This window comes from Ictidomys tridecemlineatus, chromosome 5 (assembly GCF_052094955.1).
Source record: "Ictidomys tridecemlineatus isolate mIctTri1 chromosome 5, mIctTri1.hap1, whole genome shotgun sequence".
NCBI lineage: Eukaryota > Metazoa > Chordata > Mammalia > Rodentia > Sciuridae > Ictidomys > Ictidomys tridecemlineatus.
Window position 1 is genome coordinate 18,721,485 of NC_135481.1, and position 19,234 is coordinate 18,740,718.

Here is a 19,234-nt window from a genome sequence, read left to right on the forward strand (position 1 = left end):
TCTTCCAGAGCAAAACTTCTGAGTACTGTATATCATGGAATATAGCAATTTGAATAATTGTGGTTACTTGTTTTTTTTTGTTGTTGTTGTTTTTTTTTTTTGTACTGGGGATGGAACCCAGGGGCACTGTATCACTGAGCTACATCCCACAACCTCATCCCTTTTTAGTTTTTATTTTAAGACGGGATCTGGTTGAGTTGCTGACTCAACCTCCCCAGTAGCTGGGATTACTGTTGTGCTCCACTTGGCCTGACTTAACTTGTTCAGTTGTAATGATGCATTTGTCCCCCGATAGAATAATTCACTTGAACAATGCTTAGCTGAGAATTCTTCTTGAGTCACCTCTAGTACTTCTCAGGAATTTAGGATAATAAGAGGATGATGTGTATTCAGTTCTTAGTGATCTTCAGAGAAAGTAAGCAAACACATGTAACCTATGATTTTGTGATTTATGAGCCTCCATGTTTGGTGTTACGTGGGTTGCCTCCTTACATTTTGTCTTCTTTTGGGTTAGAGGTATAGCTCAGTGGCAGAGTGTTTGCCTAGTATGTGGATTTGAGCCCTAGAACTGTAAAAAAAAAATGTATTACTTTCTTTTATATAGATAGGAAAATTGAAGCTAGGAGGTATTTCTTAATTTTTCTATCACTTTTCAGTTTAGTGAGAACTTGTAGGAAAATATCATGGTAGAGTAGAATGATCATTGCTTATTCTTCTGGCTTTTAAATTAAGAACATCATTTTTGGCCCTTCTATTTTCCTTACCCCTCACATTTATATATAATCTGAAGGTTGTGAGTTTCTTTTTCAAAATGTCTTGCATATAATTCCTGTTTAATATAGTCTCTTCCCTGAAATTATTACCTCATACCTGGAATAACAGTAGAAGTAATAAAAATTAGGTTTATCTAGTACTTTGCAATTTACAAAATACTTCCCTGGATTCTATATCATGTACTCCTTAGAACCACTCTGTTATTTATTAAATGTTCTGCTATAAAAATGTTCTATTCATCATCTTTCTAATTATTCCCTTCTCTTTTATTTTATGCAGTGGGGCCAGCTTAATAATTTAAAATATAATTCTCATCATTTACTTTTTCTCTTGACCCAAGATTTGGTGATTTCACAGTAAGCTGAAGAATGATGTCAAAACTTGTGTATTTGGGTTTAGGATTATCTCAAATCTGATTTTAACCTACCCTTCTTTTTTATTGCTCTTTTTTATATCAGGTCAATTTTGTTTATTTTAGTAAATGTCTGTTACTTAGTATAGTCATATTATGTTTGTTGCTAGGGATAAAAAGATGAGATAAACATTCTTTTCCTCAGGAAATGCACTGCCTAGGGGAAATAAAAATGTTCATGTAACTAGTTATAATACATGTGAAAGTGTATGGAACTGAGTACTGGCTTGGTCTTGTAAAACTTTGAAAAATGTATTTAGAAAAGGGATTTTAAAAAAAAAAAGCATAGTCAGGCATTGTAGTGCATGCATGTAATCCCACTGACTTTAGGAAGCTCAGGCAAGAGGATTACAAATTCAAGACCAGCCTCAGCATTTTAGGGAGACTTTGTCTCAAAATAAAAAGAAGGACTGGTGATGTAGCTCAGTGGTAAAGCACCCCCTGGATTCAATCCCTAGTACAAAAAATAAAAAAAATAAAAAGCATTAAATCACAAGGAACCAAAAAATGGGAAAAGAACAACATAAAAACAGCCTAAGAAATGTTAACAAAATTTTGGAAGCTGGAAAGCTGGTAGGTAAGTGGTAACTGATTTAGCATCTCACAGAAAGCTGTGTACTATTAAATATACCAAATAGGCTCAGGAATTGGAGATACTAGGAACTTCAGAAAAATTTGGTACAGAAGGGGCTAAAAACCGAAAGCATAGTTGAAAATTAAATGCACTGTGAAAAAGTGACTGCCCTGCTGAACAGAGGAAATAAGAAAACAGTGACACATGGAATGGCAGTTACCCCAGAGACTTTATACGGAACAAACTCTGGTATTATTTTTTCTTCAAAAGAAATCTGTGTATAATTTTTATAATGTTTGTTTTGATGTCCCCAAGTGTACAAGTAAAAATAAGGATTTAAGAATAATGTATCTTATTTGTCTATAGTTATTACACAAATGCCCTGGAATACCTCCATGTACTCGTTTGTGCATACCTCACAGTAAGAAGCTTATACTTGCCAGGCATATTTGCACACACCTGTCATCCTAGCAACTCAGGAGACTGAGGCAAGAGGATTGCAAGTTCAAGACCAGGGCAACTGGAGAGTCCCTGTCTCAAAATAAAAAATTTTTAGAAAGGGCTGAGGCCAGGCCTGGTGGCAGACCTCTGTAGTCCCAGCAGGAGGATCAAAAGTTTGAGGCCATTCTCAGCAACTCAGCAAGGCCCTTAGCAACTGAGCATGATCCTGTCTCAAAATAAAAAATAAAAAGGTCCTGGAATGTGGTTCAGTGGTTAAATACCCCTGGTGGGTTCAATCCCCAGTACAAATAAATAAACAGATAAATAAATGGGCCTGGGATGTAGCACAGGGTGTCCCTGGGTTCAAGACACAGTAAGGAGGAAAGAAAGCAGCAGCGGCCTTCCGTGTTATTCACAGCTGGTCCCTAGTGGTCTTTCCTGTTCACCATTTCTTCCCACAAGTGTGTACTCTGATTATATGGATCGTCTCACTGTATATGAAGTTCTGCATGTTCTATTGTGTCTCCATATCATGGTTCAAATTGGTTTTTTTTTTTTTTAATAGAAAATGCCTTTTATTCTCTCTTGTTTGTTCATCCTTCAGGGATCACTTGAAGTGCTGCCTACACCTACATGTGTTATCCTCCCTTATCCAAGTTCTTCTGTTGACTTTTTCATATTTCTGTTTTGATACTTATTATTTGATTTATTTGAAAAAATTTTGAGCCACCATTGTATAAGTCTCTGTGTGAATAACTAGAGTATAGTCTATCTCTGAAGGGTGAGAACTGAGTGTTGCTCATCTTAGATGCCTGGTGTCAGCATATCTTGGGTATTAGATCAGTCATATGCTTGCCCTTCCTCTTGTCACTTATTTTTCTAGTTAATTTTTAAATACTACCTCATAATTTGTTATGAACAATCATAGATCTGAGTATGTCACCACCCTACCCCCCTAAAACCTTTCATTTTAAACTTTAAAATAGCATTGAGGGCTCTCCCAAGTGTGACCTCAGCCTTATTTTTCCATTCTCCTCTGCTCTGACCACCATTTTGCCCCTTTCCCCCTTCCTCATCCTTATGCAACTTTTGGTCCATCACCCCAGACCATCCACCACTCTCAGCAGATACCATCTCCATTCTCATTTTTGTATGTGCACTTTTCTCTCCTTGAGATACCATTTCTCATTCTTCAACTGTTAAAATCCTACTCATTCTTGAAGTAGTTGTGGGGGAGGGTGGAGAAAGGAAAGAATTTCCTTCCTGAGACTTCTTTGGCTCTCCAAACCTCTATAATTAGTAATTGCCTCTTCTTCCTGCTCACAGATTAGAATCTAGGTTTATTCCTCCCATCAGTTCACCTTAAATGTTGTGTGTGTTGAATTGAAAATCAATTTAAAGCATATATACTTCAAATATTAAGAATTTTTAACACTTACAGGGATGCTGTACTCTGAATGAGTAAGGGGTCAATTTTGTGCCCATACAACTCTATTCTCTAGTAATTCTTATTGTTGAAACTAGGCTAGGGAGGGGAGAATGTCAGCAATTCATAAAGATGGCTGAACATGTTTAGAATTTAAACTTGTAAAACCCGACCTTTTTCCTTTTAGCAATGTTAAGTTATTATGATTTAGCTCTGTGGTAAAATTGATTTTAAGTCACAGTAATAGTAGTTATACAGAGCCAGGAAGAACTTGCCTGAAAAATCTTTGTGCAGTGTCATATGTGGTATGGAAGAAATCCTGGGCTAAATTGAACTTTTAATCTGCCTAACATTTGACTTTTACTGCCTTTTATCTTCCTATCTTAGTTATTACTGTGATTTTCACAATTTCATAAAATATATTTTTAAAATTGTGTTTGATGGGAACATGAATCAGAAATACAAAATAACTCTTGGAAGCTTCCTGTAATTAGTGTACAGAGAGGGAAAATGCCTGTTTTCCATTTGTGCCTCCTTTAAAAATGAAGTTGTTCATCTTACATTGGTTTTTAGGTGTTTAGAAATTTGTGGGTCCCCTTTGTTATGTTATTTGCAGGCAGAATTATTCCTAAGTTTGTGTATTCTTCAGCACATAGAGGTACTCAGCAACCTGATAGCAGCATTAAAAGTATAATGATATATTATAAAGGGGTTTCTGTTGTCTAGAGATTGGTAAATGCGAATGAGTATTACAAGCAGCTTTTTGTTCCCAAAATGAAGTGTTGTGGTTTTCTTTGTCATAAAAATGCTGCAGAACAAATCAGTTTAATACCTTAATGTACATCTTTCTATATCCTTTTCTGTGCATATCTATTCTACTATGCTTATCAAAAGTAACAATTATTGTGTATATTATTTAAAACATAGTCATATTATGCATACAAATTACTTAATCGAGGTTTTGAATGTGATGTACAGAACATGGTCTTAAGCACTATAGAATATTGAGACAATTATTACATAAAATCCCTACCCTCAAGATGTTTACTGTAGCTGGATAAGGTAGGGTAAAAATATAAGAAGTAGGTCAAGCACAGTGGTGCATACCTGTAATCCCAGCAACTTGTGAGGCTGAGAAAGGAGGATCACAAAGTTTAGGCCAGCCTCAGCAACTAAGTGAGGACCTATCTCAAAAAATAAAATAGGCTGGATGTAATTTACTGATAAAGTGACCCTGGGTTCAATCCTCAGGACCAGTTAAAAAATACATATATATTTCATAAATGATATATGAAAACACACATAATAATGTGTGTGTGTGTGTGTGTATATATATATATACATACACATATATGCATATATATGTGAAGCAATAGGAAGTCAATGCAATTGCTTAACTTTATGGTATGTACTAAGTACTTGGGAAGAATGAAAGTTAAGGCTTCAAGGATAAGGGCAGTTGGGGGTTGTGAGAAGTATTCAGCTTGTAATATGGGCTAAGCTACAGTTGTTTCTTTTATCCCATCATTACTTCAAGTTCTTAGTATAGATGTCTAGGAGAATATTGATTGTTCTTTTGAAAGTAGTGAAGTTGAAAGGAAAAATTGTTATTTCAGGAAGAACTTCAAGATATTTAAGTGTTGTTGGGTGAAGATATGTTTCATGTATATAGTTAAAGATATAAAGCTAGAGTTCTGGTGAACAGTCAGAACAGCTTTGAAAACCATCTTCTTACAGAAAATAGATGAGTTCCCAAAGGAGGAGGGGTTGGGAAAATTGATTTTATTTTACACTATTCTTTATCGTATGTAAAGTTGCCATTAAATGCCAGGAGAAAAAATAAATAAAAAATTCCTTTTTGCTAGTCAGTTTAAAGAATGAGGGTTTGGGGGCTGTGGCTGTGGCTTGTGGCCCAGTGGTAGAGTGCTTGCCTAGCATGTATGAGGCCCTGGGTTCGATTCTCAGCACCACATAAAGATCCAAACAAAGGTCCAACAATGACTAATAAAAATATTTTTTAAAAAAGAATGAGGGTTTGGTTTATTGTGCCAAGTGTTTAAATTTTTGTCTTTGAAATTCTGGCATTTCTTCTTGATTTGCCTCATGGGAATAGTTGGGAAATGAGAGAGATGGATGAGGAGGGAGAGGGAGAGAAGAGGGGGAGGTTAGTTGTTTTTCTCTTTTTCTTAAAAATAACTCATGTGTACAGTTTAAAATTTCAGATTCTTAAGCTGATCTTGTTCTATTCTTGCTGGATCTCATTATATCTGTTTAGTGTTTCAGTTATAAATCATGTTTCATGTATGTGAACAGCATTGAGAATGTGACTTTTCTCATGACCCTGTGAGCTAAGATTTTTGCTTTGCATTTCCCAGAAGAAATGTCACTAAACATATACATTCTGCTTTTCCCTTAGGTAAAAATCTCTACACCAATGAATATGTAGCAATCAAACTGGTGAGTAGAATGTTTGTAGTCATTGTACTATCACTGCTAATATCTTTTTACAGGAAATAGTTGTAAGCATTCATTAAAATACTAGACCTGGGTTTTTTTGCTTCCATATGATCCCACATAGTCATCTTTCTTCAATTATAGTGTTACAGTGATGAATCACTGTATACTATATAACACTATATGTTAGATGCTGCTAACTGTGGTGCTAGCAATGATGAATCAAAATTAGTTGAAAAAAATTGCTGGAAGAACTAGGCATGGTGACACATTCTTGTCATCCTAGCTCCTCAGAAGGCTGAGGCCCGAGAATTAGAAGTTTGAGGGCATCCTCAACTACTTAGGTAGACCCCGTGTCAAACTTAGAAATAGCTGGAGATGTAGCTTAGTAATAGTGTGCTCCTGGGTTTAATACCCAGTACAGAAAGAAAGAAAAAAAAAAAAAAAGCTGAAGAGCTAGTAATTCTGTGGACTCTGTACATTTCACAGTGGTGTCTTAAAATGATAAAGTCATTTGAAATTTTGCTTTTTTTTTCTTGAGCAGGACCGATTCATTTTTTTAGTGTGAGGTGTTCATTAATAGACTTAGTATAAGAAAACCAAATCCGACCATCTAATAATGTCTTTTTAAAAAGCTGTCAAGCATAAACAATATACCTTGAGGCCAAATTGGAAACAGGATTGACTCCAAAGCATTTTTCGTCATATGGAATAATTTGTATGACTAGTTTCTATGGAACTATGTAAATGTTTATCCTCCTAGTAAAACTACTAGGAAGTTTCCCTGTTTTACCTGTACATTTGGGCTTTATTAGTTGCAAGTCAGAGATTTAAAGGTTGGAGGAACTATCTTGTAATAATTTAATGCTGTTCTTTTCTAATGAATTGCAGTTATTACATTCATACCTACTGTGTGTGGTCTCTTCTTTGATTCAGCCTGTCAGTTTTTGGAGGAATCAGGATTGTTTTATGACAGGAGATTGTTCTCTACAAAGGGATGGACAGGGAGCAGAGCTTAGATTAGGCCAATTTATGGGGGACCCAGTATTTTGCATTTTGTTTGGTATTCAGAATTCTTTTTGGGGAGATGTGAGCAGAAAGAGTGGTGGTGCATGTAGCAAGCAGGTCAGATATCCTCTCCAATTGAATATTAAAAGATTTAATCATGGTTTTTTATTTACAAGAATTGTTCTGTAAGTGTTCCCTAGTACATCTCATTTGCCTTTTCAGTTTTATTCAGAATAATCTTGGGAATAATCTTTGATTATTTGAGACTACTGACAGGAGGAAGTCCGTGAAACACTTTAAAATTTTGTTTTATTTCTTTTTATATTTGTTATTATCCCTTTATTTATCAAGACTTCTTTTGAGGCTTTTTGTTAGGATTAGTTCTTTCTATCTGGATTTCTACTAGGATCATACTACTCGATCAATATAGATGAACTTATATAGCATGTTATTGACATAATTGACCATTACATTTCACTTCCCTTTCATTACTATTTTATTCTGTTTTGCATGCAAAATAATTAAAGCTAAAAATAGGTGTTGAGTATAGCTCAGTGGTAGAGTGCGTGCTTAGCCTGTGTGAGGCCCTGATTTCAATCCCCACAATCAAAAATAAATAAATAAATAATACAAAGGAAAACCTCAACTAAAAATAAAATTTATTTCATTTAGTAAGGTGTATCTCAGTACGGCATTTCTCTTTCAAATACTCTTAAATTAAGACACTTTAGAGCTTAACAGTCTTGTCTATGGGCCTCCTCTCTTGCCGTTGAGCTTATTCTCCAAGGGAGATATGAGGATAGTAATTGAGCTTCTTTCCTTATAACAGGAAATATTGCCTTAAGCATCACACTCCTACAAGGTAACCATCTGCTCTTAGTTTAAAATTTCAGGCAAGCATGTGTGTTCCAGAATAGCCGTGATTCTGGCAAATGGCCAGCTGTCTATGGAAATGTAATCAACATCTGGCACAGAAATGTAAGGAAGACCTGCTACTGCTGTTTCGGTTCTACTTTGTTTGGATCTTCATTGTGGGCTCTTGTTTCTTCAATTCTTAAGACTTTTAAAAATACACAAATGTACAAAGTAAAACAAAATGATGTAATAAATCCCTCCTTTACCCATTACTCAGATTTCTAGGGTAAAAGGATAAAATAAAATTCTCAACATGTTGCTAATCTTGTGATCTTCTCTAAGCTATGGACTGAGTGTTTGCAAGACTCCTGGAAGCCCCACTTAGCTGAATAGACTACAGCCATGAGATAAAGAGGTTGGTTGAAGGGTGTCAGTTCCTCAGACTGTGATAAAAATCCCCTAAAGTCTAAACACATGTGGGGTGGATACCCACTTTCAGTCTTGAAACTCTAAAGAGTTTTGCTTCTTTTATTTACTTGAGTTACCCAAGTTCAGGTTGAATATTTCCTATTAAGGTTTCCAGTATGAAGTTTGAGAATATTAGGTTTAAGAAAAAATCTGTGGTGTTAAGATTTAAATCTAATTTAGATATAAATCTCTTTAGATGTTTGTCATCATCTAAAGAGACAGACAGAACTGTCTTTTTCCTGGTATTTTATCAACCTCTAGTTCCATATTGACTTACCTTCATTCACCGTTTTTGTTTGGTTCTCTATAAATTTATCAGTAGTGAATTTTGCCAGTGGACAGATTCTGTAACTGTTTTGATGGTGATATAGATGAACATCTGCAACCAAATGAAGAAACTCTCACCAGTGATCTCTCTTTATCTGAAGAGAGAAATGAATAAGAAACTTACTACCTTATTATTAGCATTACATACTTTTCTTTTGACAATGAGAATGTTGAGAAACTTGAAGTCCACCTCCACTGATTGTTGATTTTACACTCAACAAAGAATATATGTTCTTTTCCAACTTGCCTACATTGATTTAGGTAAAACTTCCTAAAAATAGGAGGATAAACTTTATGACTTCAAGAAAACTTTTGAATTCTGTGATTGATGGATTCTGTGTTTTAAAAAAATGCAGAAAATTCAAGTAGTTTCATAAAAGAGCCTTCAAAGATTATAAAGAGTTAAAAAATAGGACCAATTAGGAAAGATTAAAGAAATTGAAATTACTTTGCTTGAAGAAAGAAAGATTAGGAAATGATTCAGTAGTTTTGTTATTTGAAGATAGCTATTATAATATTCACAGGTTATCCAGGAACTTTTTAATCTTATTATCCAGGATGTGAGAGAAATAGGTATGTTTCAGTAATGAAATTTGAATTAAATACCAAGGCCTTCCAAACCATGAAACTTGTTGAACACCAACACGAATTATCCAGAAAGGCTGTGGAATCTACTTCCTTGGAGTGTGGACAAATAGCACAAATAACCCATCAAAGGGGAAACAGTCTTTTCAACAAAAAGTGCTGGTAAAACTTGATATCCACATGCAGTAAAGTTGGATTCTTACTTTACATCATATACAAAAATTAACTGGCTGGAACAAAGATCTAAATGTAAGATCTAAAATTATAAAACTCGGTGGAAAACATAAGGAAAGTTGTGACATTGGATTTGGCATTGACTTCTTAGATACAACACCAAAATCATAGGCAATGAAAGAAAAAATAGATAAATTAACAAATTGAATTTAAAACTTTAACAATATTGAAAACTTCTGTACATCCAGGTACACTGTTAACTGTAAGAAGGCAACCCATCAAATGGGCAACAATATTTTGAAAGTATTAAGGGATGATATCCAGAATTTACCATTTTAACCATATTTAAGTGTACAGTTCTGTAGCATTAAGCATGTTTGCATTGTTGTACAATCATTACCACCATCTGTCTCCAGAACTTTCTTCCCCACCTGCACCTTTGTGCCTAATAAACACTACTCCATAGTCCCTCCTATTCCTAATCCTCATAATCACTGTTCTGCTTCCTATGAATTTGATATACTTCCTATACTCAATACTTCATATAAGTGGAATCATACTATGTGTGTCCTTTGCAACTGGCTTATTTAACTTAGCACAGTTTCTGCAACACTCATCCATGTTGTTATGTAGCATGTGTATATATATATATATATATATATATATATATATATCACATTTTATCCATGCATCTGTTGATGGACTCTTGGGTTGCTCACAACTTAGATATTGTGAATAATGCTGTTAAAAATATGGGTGTGTAGATATCTATTTGAGTTCCTACTTTTAATTCTTTGGAGTATATATACCCAGAAATAGAATTGCTGAATCATAGTAATTCTATTTTTGGGGGGGGGGTACTAGGGAGTGAACTCAGGGGCACTCAACCACTGAGCCACATACCCAGCCCAATTTTATATTTTATTAGAGACAGGGTCTCATTGAGTTGCTTAGTGCGTCATCATTGCTGAGGCTGGCTTTGAACTTGTGATCCTCCTCCTTCAGCCTCCTGAGCCTCTGGGATTACAGGTGTGCGCCACTGCACCCTGCTGCATCATAGTAATTCTGTGTTTAATTTTTGAAGAATCATCATACCATTTTCTATAGCAGCTACACCATTTTACATTCTCACTAACAATCTTAAGGGTTCCAGTTTCTCCACAACATTTGACAATATTTTATTTTCTGTTTTTTTATAATAGCTATCCTAACAGGTGTGTTGATGTTGAGTTTTTAAAAGAGAGATCATGTTCTTGGTGATTTTTCCAGAATACAAAAGGGACAGGGAAACCCTATCTTATAGGATGTTTGGTTGCATTATGCATTATTAGAAATTTGCCTGATATACTGTTGGTCAGAATAATTAACTATACAGTTCTTTATATTTGGTATAGAGCAAAACGTGGTTGTTTGCTTGCTTTATCTCTGGGGTTTTTCTTGTTTGTTTTTGTACTGGGGATTGAACCCAGAGGTGCTTTACCACTGAACCACATCCCCAGCCCTTATTTATTTATTTATTTTTGTGGTTCGGGGGATTAAACCCAGGTACTTATTCATGCAAGGCAAGCACTCTACCAAGTGAGCTATATCCCTAGCCCTTTTTTATTTTCTATTTTGAGACAGGGTCTTACTAAGTTGCTGAGGTTAATCTCAAACTTGAGATCCTTCTGCTTCAGCTTCCCGAGTTGCTAGGTTACAGGTATGTGCCATTGCACCCAGCTCTGGGTTATTTCCAATACTCTCATTTTTAGAGATGAGAATATTACATTATTTAAAATTACATATTTAAATTATTGTATTTAATTCTCACAAATGTAAAATGAAATTTATGTAAGAATGTTTCCAACAACATTGTTCATAGTATTGAATGCCAAATTTAGTGTATATACACACATACACACATGGGAATATACTTGAACCATGAAAAATATATATTTTTTAATTTTTACTTTTTTTTTTTTAAGAGAGAGTGAGAGAGGGGAGAGAGAGAGAATTTTTAATATTTATTTTTTAGTTCTCGGCGGACACAACATCTTTGTTGGTATGTGGTGCTGAGGATCGAACCCGGGCCGCACGCATGCCAGGCGAGCGCGCTACTGCTTGAGCCACATCCCCAGCCCATGAAAAATATTATACACCTTTACTTACTGTAATGGAAAGATGTCATCATCATCACATTGTCCAGTTAGAAAGAATGTTACTGAAGAGCAGATATACTGTGATTTCCTTTATGTAAAATCCTATTTGTGAGTCTGTAGTATGTATAAATACATGGATAAAGAAATACTTGAGGGGCTGGGGATGTGGCTCAAGCGGTAGCGCGCTCGCCTAGCATGCGTGCGGCCCGGGTTCGATCCTCAGCACCACATACCAACAAAGATGTTGTGTCCGCCGAGAACTAAGAAAAAATAAATAAATGTTAAAATTCTCTCTCTCTCTCTCTCTCTGTCCCCCTCTCTCACTCTCTCTTTAAAAAAAAAAAAAAAAAAAAAAAAAAAAAGAAATACTTGAAAAAATATTTACCAAAATGTTAATAGTGGCTATCTTTAAAGTGGTAGGATCTCCAATTACTTTTACTTTGTTCTTGGTTTTTGTGTATTTAAATTTTTTGAAGCATGTATTATTTTTCTAATAATAATAAATATTCCACCCAAAATTCATAATAAAACTATCAGGAAATAGGTGCTGTTATTTTTTTTTTTAAAAAAAAGCTTTGTTATCTGTTTTCCTGGGAAAATACATTTCAGAAAAGTATATTATGTTGAGAGAGCTGTCCCTGAATGATGGTTCATGGATAATCTAATTTTATTTGACTATCCATGAAAGGGGTTGTATGTAATTTTGCTCATCATCTTTTAGTTGTACTTTCAAAGACAAATTGTGATAAGAAAAGGCATATATCATATGTGAATATCATCTCTAAATCATTAAGTGATCTCAGCCCTTGTTTACTCCAAAAATCTAGGCATAGAAAAACTCCATTTGTCTAAATCTGATCACAGTTTTTTTCCTTGGGTTTCAGGAACCAATAAAATCACGTGCTCCACAGCTTCATTTAGAGTACAGGTTTTATAAGCAGCTCGGCAGTGCAGGTAAGTTCAAGTTTCTTTGCTTGTTCCTTCCACGTAACTTAGTGGAAACCCTGACCTATGTAATTTTTTTTTTTTGGTCTGGTTTACCCTTTCTATTAGACCATATGTCCCTTGCTCACCGGATAGGTAAGTAAACAGTTAACTAAAAAGTTCCTTGCTATTTGGTTCCTGGCAGGGCAGTTAAGTTAACTGGGGATTTTCAATACTATGCCCTTGCCCATTGATCAGCCTTCAAATGTTTTTCCTTGCTTCAAATATACCTGGTGTGAGATTTTGGCTTTTTTGGTAGTTCATTCATTCTTTTCATTTCTTTATGTATTCTAAGGGAAAGGAGAAAAGCTTGATAATTTGCAAGCTATATTTTAGTGCATTGAGATACTTTCTGAAATAACATAACCCTTTTATTTTTCCATTGTTCTCATTAATTTGAGAGAGCTGTCCATATGATTGTGATAACCTGTGACCTTTGGTAATTTTTGAAAATTAAGGGTTTTTTTTTTTAAGTCTTTTTTTTTTTAACCTACAAGCTCTAATTTCTAAAGTGTTATTGGCTTCCAGAAAAATACTTTGACTAAGCAAATGCTACCAACTCTAAATAGGCTACACCTATAGAACGAATTGTTCAGAACTAATTTCTTTTCTTGAAATTAGTAGAAATTCCTCTACTTCATGCTTACTTCAGTGTGGTAGTTTTATGTGAATGATTGAAGCATAGTTTCTATTTCAAATATCACTATTGAAAGTATTATTGCGGCTGGGGTTTTAACTCAGTGGTAGAGTGCTTTCCTAGCACATGTGAGACACTGGGTTGGCTCTCAGCACCACATAAAAATAAATAAAAATAAAGGTATTGTGTTCATCTACAACTTAAAAAATTTTTTTAAAAGAAAGTATAATTGAAGTATTAAAGGAATTTTATTTATTTATTTGTTTATTTTTAGTTGTTGTTGATGGACCTTTATTTTATTCATTTATATGTGGTGCTCAGCATTATACTCAGTGCCTCACATATGTGAGGCAAGTGCTCTACCATTGAGCCACAACCCCAGCCCAGGAATTTTATTTTTATTTTCTAAAATATAAAATTATATAAGAACCTTTGGTTTTTGTTTGTTTGTTTGTTTACACCAAATAAGTTATTATTTCCTCCTATCTGTTGATTGAGCTGTCATCTTTATTGCTGTTTTTAGATTATAGTATGGCTTTTTTTTTTTTTTTTTTTAAGATCCCTGTAAGGTCTGATACTATTTCTCAATCTGACAGTTCTAATAGTTATCAAAAGCTGAACCCTTGGATTTTATTCAAGTCTTGTAACCTGACCCTGGCAGTAATCAGCTATAGTCATAACCTCTGAAGGCCATGAGATATTTGTCTTTCATTAAATTTAATTTAAGTTCCTATTCACAGTAGCCTCTTGACATATATTTGTTGATTGACCATATCTTTAAACATGTAATGTTCCTGGCATAAGATCCGAGACTGGCAAATAAGTTTAAAGGATAACTTGAGGCTTATGTTTCCTCAGAACTAAATTTTAATTGTTGTTCCCCTTATATTCTGTCTGGTATCATCATATTTTTCTGAGTTTCATAAATTTCAGAGTGATAATTACCACAGCCCACTTAAGATAACATATACATGTCTCACAAATCTAAGACACAGGTTAAAGTTATGCTTAATCCATTCCATTTTAGAAGTTTTGCTGGGCCTGGGGGAATTGACCAGGCCAGTTTACAGAATTTCCTCTGTAAATCCTTCTAGATATAACCACAAGATCAGGACAGGCTTCCCTTTTCAATGTAGAGCCAAATAGCCATGTGCCTGGAGTCCCAGTAACTCAGGAATTTGAGGTGGGAAATCACTTGAGCCCAGAAGTATCATCTCAAAAAGCAAAAGAGGGCTTGGGGCTCAGCAGTAGAGTGCTTGCCTAGCATGTGCAAGGGCCTGAATTCAGTCCCCAGCACTGCATAAAGCTGAGGAGGTGGAGAGTTGGCCAAAAAATCTCATTAACTTGTTATGTAGGAATAGAATCTGTATTGCTGGGTTCATAATCTCTAAATATTGATCACTGCAGAGTCTTGAATTTTCAGCATTCTCTGTGCACTGAAAACAAGGAGTAGATAGACAATTGGAGGCTCTTCTTCTTCTTCTTATCCTCCTCCTCCTCCTCCTTTGTGAAAGGAGTACGATTTATTTAAGAGAGGCAAAGGTCCAGCTTTAAAAGACAAAGCTCCAGCAAGGGGAGAAGATATCTAACGGGTTTCCCTGGAGGCTTCTCTTAAGTGAGTTTCATACAATACCTAAGTATCTGGATAATGTCTCTTAAGTGAGTTTCATACAATACCTAAGTATCTGGATAATGTAGACACAGTGGGTTACTGGCCTACATTAGCTATTTCACATAGTTGACTGAATGCTTTTATGGAGTTGTATTAAGCTGAAACCTGTAAAACTTTTTTATTTAAGTTGCCATCAATCAAGGCTTTTTGTTTTTTGTAGTTATTGAATTCATTTTGAGCACTTCAAATATAATTTTATTTTATCCCATTATTACTAAATATTGGAAATATTTTTTTCAATTCTGATTGTTTTAGCCTATTGGTGATTATATATTGATCATTTTAAAATTGTAACTGCATATTTCCTCCCCCCAATAAGATTATAGTCTCCTGGATAACAGGCTTATAGCTTCTTAACTTTTATATCTCAGAGCCCAGTCAGCAGTAAGCAGTTCAGTGGCAGTAAGAAGTTAGGAAGACTGAATAAGCTTGCCGTTTTAGATTGTTACCAAATTATTAATAAAAATATTCCTTGAGGATGGCCATAAAAAATGTGGGGTGGGCGCTGGGGCTATAGTTCAGTGGTAGAGCATTTCCCTTGCTTGTGTGAGGCACTGGGTTTGATCCTTAGCACCACATTAAAAAAAAAAAATGAATAAGCCTCTTCAATAAACAGTGCTAGGAAAACTGGAAATTCATATGTAGCAAAATGAAATTAAACTCTATCTCTCACCATGCACAAAACTCAAAGTAGATCAAAGACCTTGGAATTAGACCAGAAACCCTACACCTAATAGAATAAAAAGTAGGCCCAAATCCTCATCATGTCGGATTAGGCCTGGACTTCCTTAACGAGAGTTGTAAAGCGCAAGAAATAAAATCAAGAATCAATAAATGGGATGGATTCAAACTAAAAAAGTAGCGTCTCAGTAAAAGAAATAATCAGTAAGGTGAATAGAGAGCCTACAGAATGGGAGCAAAATTTTAACACAGGCGCATCAGATAGAGCACTAATCTCTAGGATATATAAAGAACCCCAAAATCTTAACACCAAGAAAACAAATAACCCAGTTAATAAATGGGCCAGGGAACTGAACAGACACTTCTCAAAAGATGATATACAATAATCAACAAATATATGAAAAAATATTCAATATCTCTAGCAATCACAGAAATGCAAATCATAACTACTCACCTGGTATGCGCCGGGCGCTGAGTTCAATCCTCAGTACCACATAAAAATAAAATAAAGATGTTGTGGCACTGAAAACTAAAAAATAAATATTAAAAAAAATACAAACAACAGTAAGTGTTGGTGAGGATGTAGGGGGAAAGGCACACTGATACACTGCTGCTGGGACTGCAAATTGGTGCAACCAGTCTGGAAAGCAATATGGAGATTCCTTGGAACATTTGGAATGGAACCACCATTTGACCCAGTTCCACTCCTTGGTTTATACCCAAAAGACTTAAAAACAGCATTCTATAGTGATACAGCCACATCAATGTTTACAGCAGCACAATTCACAGTAGCTAAATTGTGGAACCAACTAGATAGATACCCTTCAGAAAATGACTGGATAAAGAAACTGTGGTTTATATATACAATGGAATATTACTCAGTATTAAAAGAGAATAAAACCATGGCATTTGCAGGTAAATGCATGGAGTTGGATAATATTATGCTAAGTAAGCCAATCCCAAAAAATCAAATGCCAAATGTTTTCTCTGATATTCGGGTGCCAATTCCCAATAAGGTGTGGGGGGGTTGGGAGACTGGTAGGGAAAAAAGGTACTTTGGATTAGACAGAGGGGAGTGAAGGGAGGGAAGGGGGAGTATGGGGATAGGAAGAGAACTAGAATGAATCAGATATTATTACCTTATGTGCATATGTAACTACACGACCTGTGTGATTCTACATCGTGTACAACCATTCTACTGTCATGTATAACTAACTAGAACAACAAAAAAGGAATTATTCCAAATAATTCTAGAACAAACAAAAATTTTTAAAGAAATATAGGAAGACAAATTTTTTCAAAATAATATAGCATGGTACTTTTTGCATACTGCAAGAAGTACATATACTATAGATATGTCCATAGAAGCATAGAAAGTATCTGAATGGATATTTAAAAGAAATTATTTTCTTTAAGAACATGAATAAAAATGGGAGGCATTCCAGGAATGGTGGCATATGTCTTTAATCCTGGTGACTCTGATGGCTGAGGTAGGAGGATGAAGTCTGAGGCTAGCCTGGACAACTTAGCAAGACCCACTGCATCTTTGCATGTTTCAAACTAAAATTTAAAAAGGACCAGGGATGTGGCTCAGTGGTAGAGCACACTCTGGCTTCAATCTCCAGTATGATAAAGAAAATTAATGGGAAGTGGTGGTGCTTTTAAGGTTTTACTTTAATCTTGTCATATTTTTTCATTTTTTTACCCTATGCAGTTATAACAGTAACTAGTTTTTAAATGAGTGTACCAGTGAGTTTATGGTCTGTCTCCTGTGTCTTCTATCACTATAGCCTAACTGTAAGAAAGCCCAAGCAACCTCCTCCTGCCCATTTATCCTGAGCCATGCATTAGCAGTTTCAGGCATGAGTTCAACATATGATAACGAAGTGGTACACTACCATGTTTATCTTTCTAAACACCTTCTTGCAGGAGGAGAAAAGAAAATCATTACTAGAATGAGCTAGCTTACATAAGAGAATTTCCTATCTCTTAGGGCGTGGTCATTACTGAGAGTTATACATTTGGGATATTACATATTTGCAAGGGAAATTTGTGTGCTAGATAGAAGGTTAGAATGTTTGGCTGTAAGACCTATTTGAACTCCTAAGATTTTATAAGAAGCCCTTAAAGAATGCATTACTATACAAGAAACATCCTGGTTATATTCCTTGTGCAGATGTTTATATTTGGCATCTTCCTCAGTTTCTGAAGACAAAAACTGATTTCATAAAAGTTAATTTCATTTTAAATATAATCCTGGCAAAAGAAACATACACTGATCAGTGAATCAAAATAAGATCAGTGTATGTTTTCCCAAAATGAGATGACACAGGTGGGGAATACATTTTTACTTGCAACTTGCTGTTTAAATTATTCAATCTACCATTGATGAAGAATTTCTAAATTTAATACAAGGAAAAAAATATTTTTTGTTGTAGATGGACACAATACCTTTTTTTATTTCTTTATTTTTATGTGGTGCTAAGGATGGAACCCAGTGTCTCACATGCTGGGCAAGTGCTGTAGCTACAAAAATTTTAAATGTGAAACTCTGTAATTATATGTAATCACTATGGAAAAGTATTGTATTTTTTCTCACTGATGAAAAATCAAAAGTTTTACATTTTCTCTTCTGACTAAACCAGATATTCAGTTTTATTTTTGCTTCATTTCTAATATCACAGTATTTTGATTTTTCAAGCACAGAGGCTTTGACATTGGGTACAATTCTGCTTTTCTTTGCAGATGTAGTTTCTATAGATTGTTCTAAGTACACAAGATTGGGAGTCAGGATTTAATGATTAATTCTGAATTTCTTGGAATTTGCTTGTCCTCGTAGCAGCTTCAGTGTTTGGTGTAGTGGGCCAGCGTGCTTCATAAGAAAGAACAGCATTTAATCGTGGTAATTAAAGGCTATGTGCCTTCTAATCAACAGATGAAAGCATTCCGTGAATTGTAACCATCTTTCTTATTTTCTTATCATTTTCTTTAGTTATCAGTGTTTTGTTAATTGTGTTATAATCACCATGGGCAAATTTATTTTCCTTGTGTGGGAATATTTTTAAGTTTCCCTGTGTCTTCATGATCTTTTATTTAGGAAAGTACATGCATTACCATTTTAAAATTTCCTGTTGAGAGCCACAGCCGAAGGGGCCCCAGCAAACTTCCAGCTGCCGGCTGATGATTGGCTCACAGCGGCCCCAGCAACATCTAGCTGATTGGCTCCTCTATGGTGATGCTCATTGGAGATGCTCATTGAGCTGTTTCCCCGTCCTTTCAGACTGCCAGCTGATGATTGGCTCACAGCGGCCCCAGCAACATCTAGCTGATTGGCTCCTCTGCGGTGATACTCATTGGGCTGTTTCGCTGTCCTTTCAGACCACGGAACTGCTCATTGGGGGACTTCTTTGGCTCCACCCACACGACCCAGCCAATAGGCCTCAAGAGCAGGAGGATGGTGGGAGTGGGAGAGGCTTGTGTGTTTTGTGAGAGAGGCTTGTGGGAAGCCGGTGGTGGCAGTTGGGCTCTGAGGGTTTTTCCTGAGGAGCTGTTTTGTTTGGCCTGTGTGGTTCTAAAAATAAAGTTTGTTTCTTTTGACAAGTGGCTCCTGAATTGTGCCCAGCC

At 35.5% G+C, this 19,234-nt stretch overlaps 1 protein-coding gene across 11 annotated transcripts in view; it reads left to right on the top strand.

The window, feature by feature from the left end:
- Positions 1-19,234, top strand: part of Csnk1g1 (casein kinase 1 gamma 1) — a 153,885-nt gene that overhangs the window by 70,139 nt on the left and 64,512 nt on the right. For 10 of the 11 annotated variants that reach the window (XM_078048904.1, XM_040274161.2, XM_078048901.1 and 7 more), the window contains 2 exons: positions 6,044-6,084; positions 12,521-12,590. In XM_078048904.1, coding sequence (XP_077905030.1) covers positions 6,044-6,084; positions 12,521-12,590 — 111 coding nt within the window. The remainder of the gene's footprint in view (positions 1-6,043; positions 6,085-12,520; positions 12,591-19,234) is intronic. The other variant, XM_078048905.1, reaches the window with a different exon arrangement.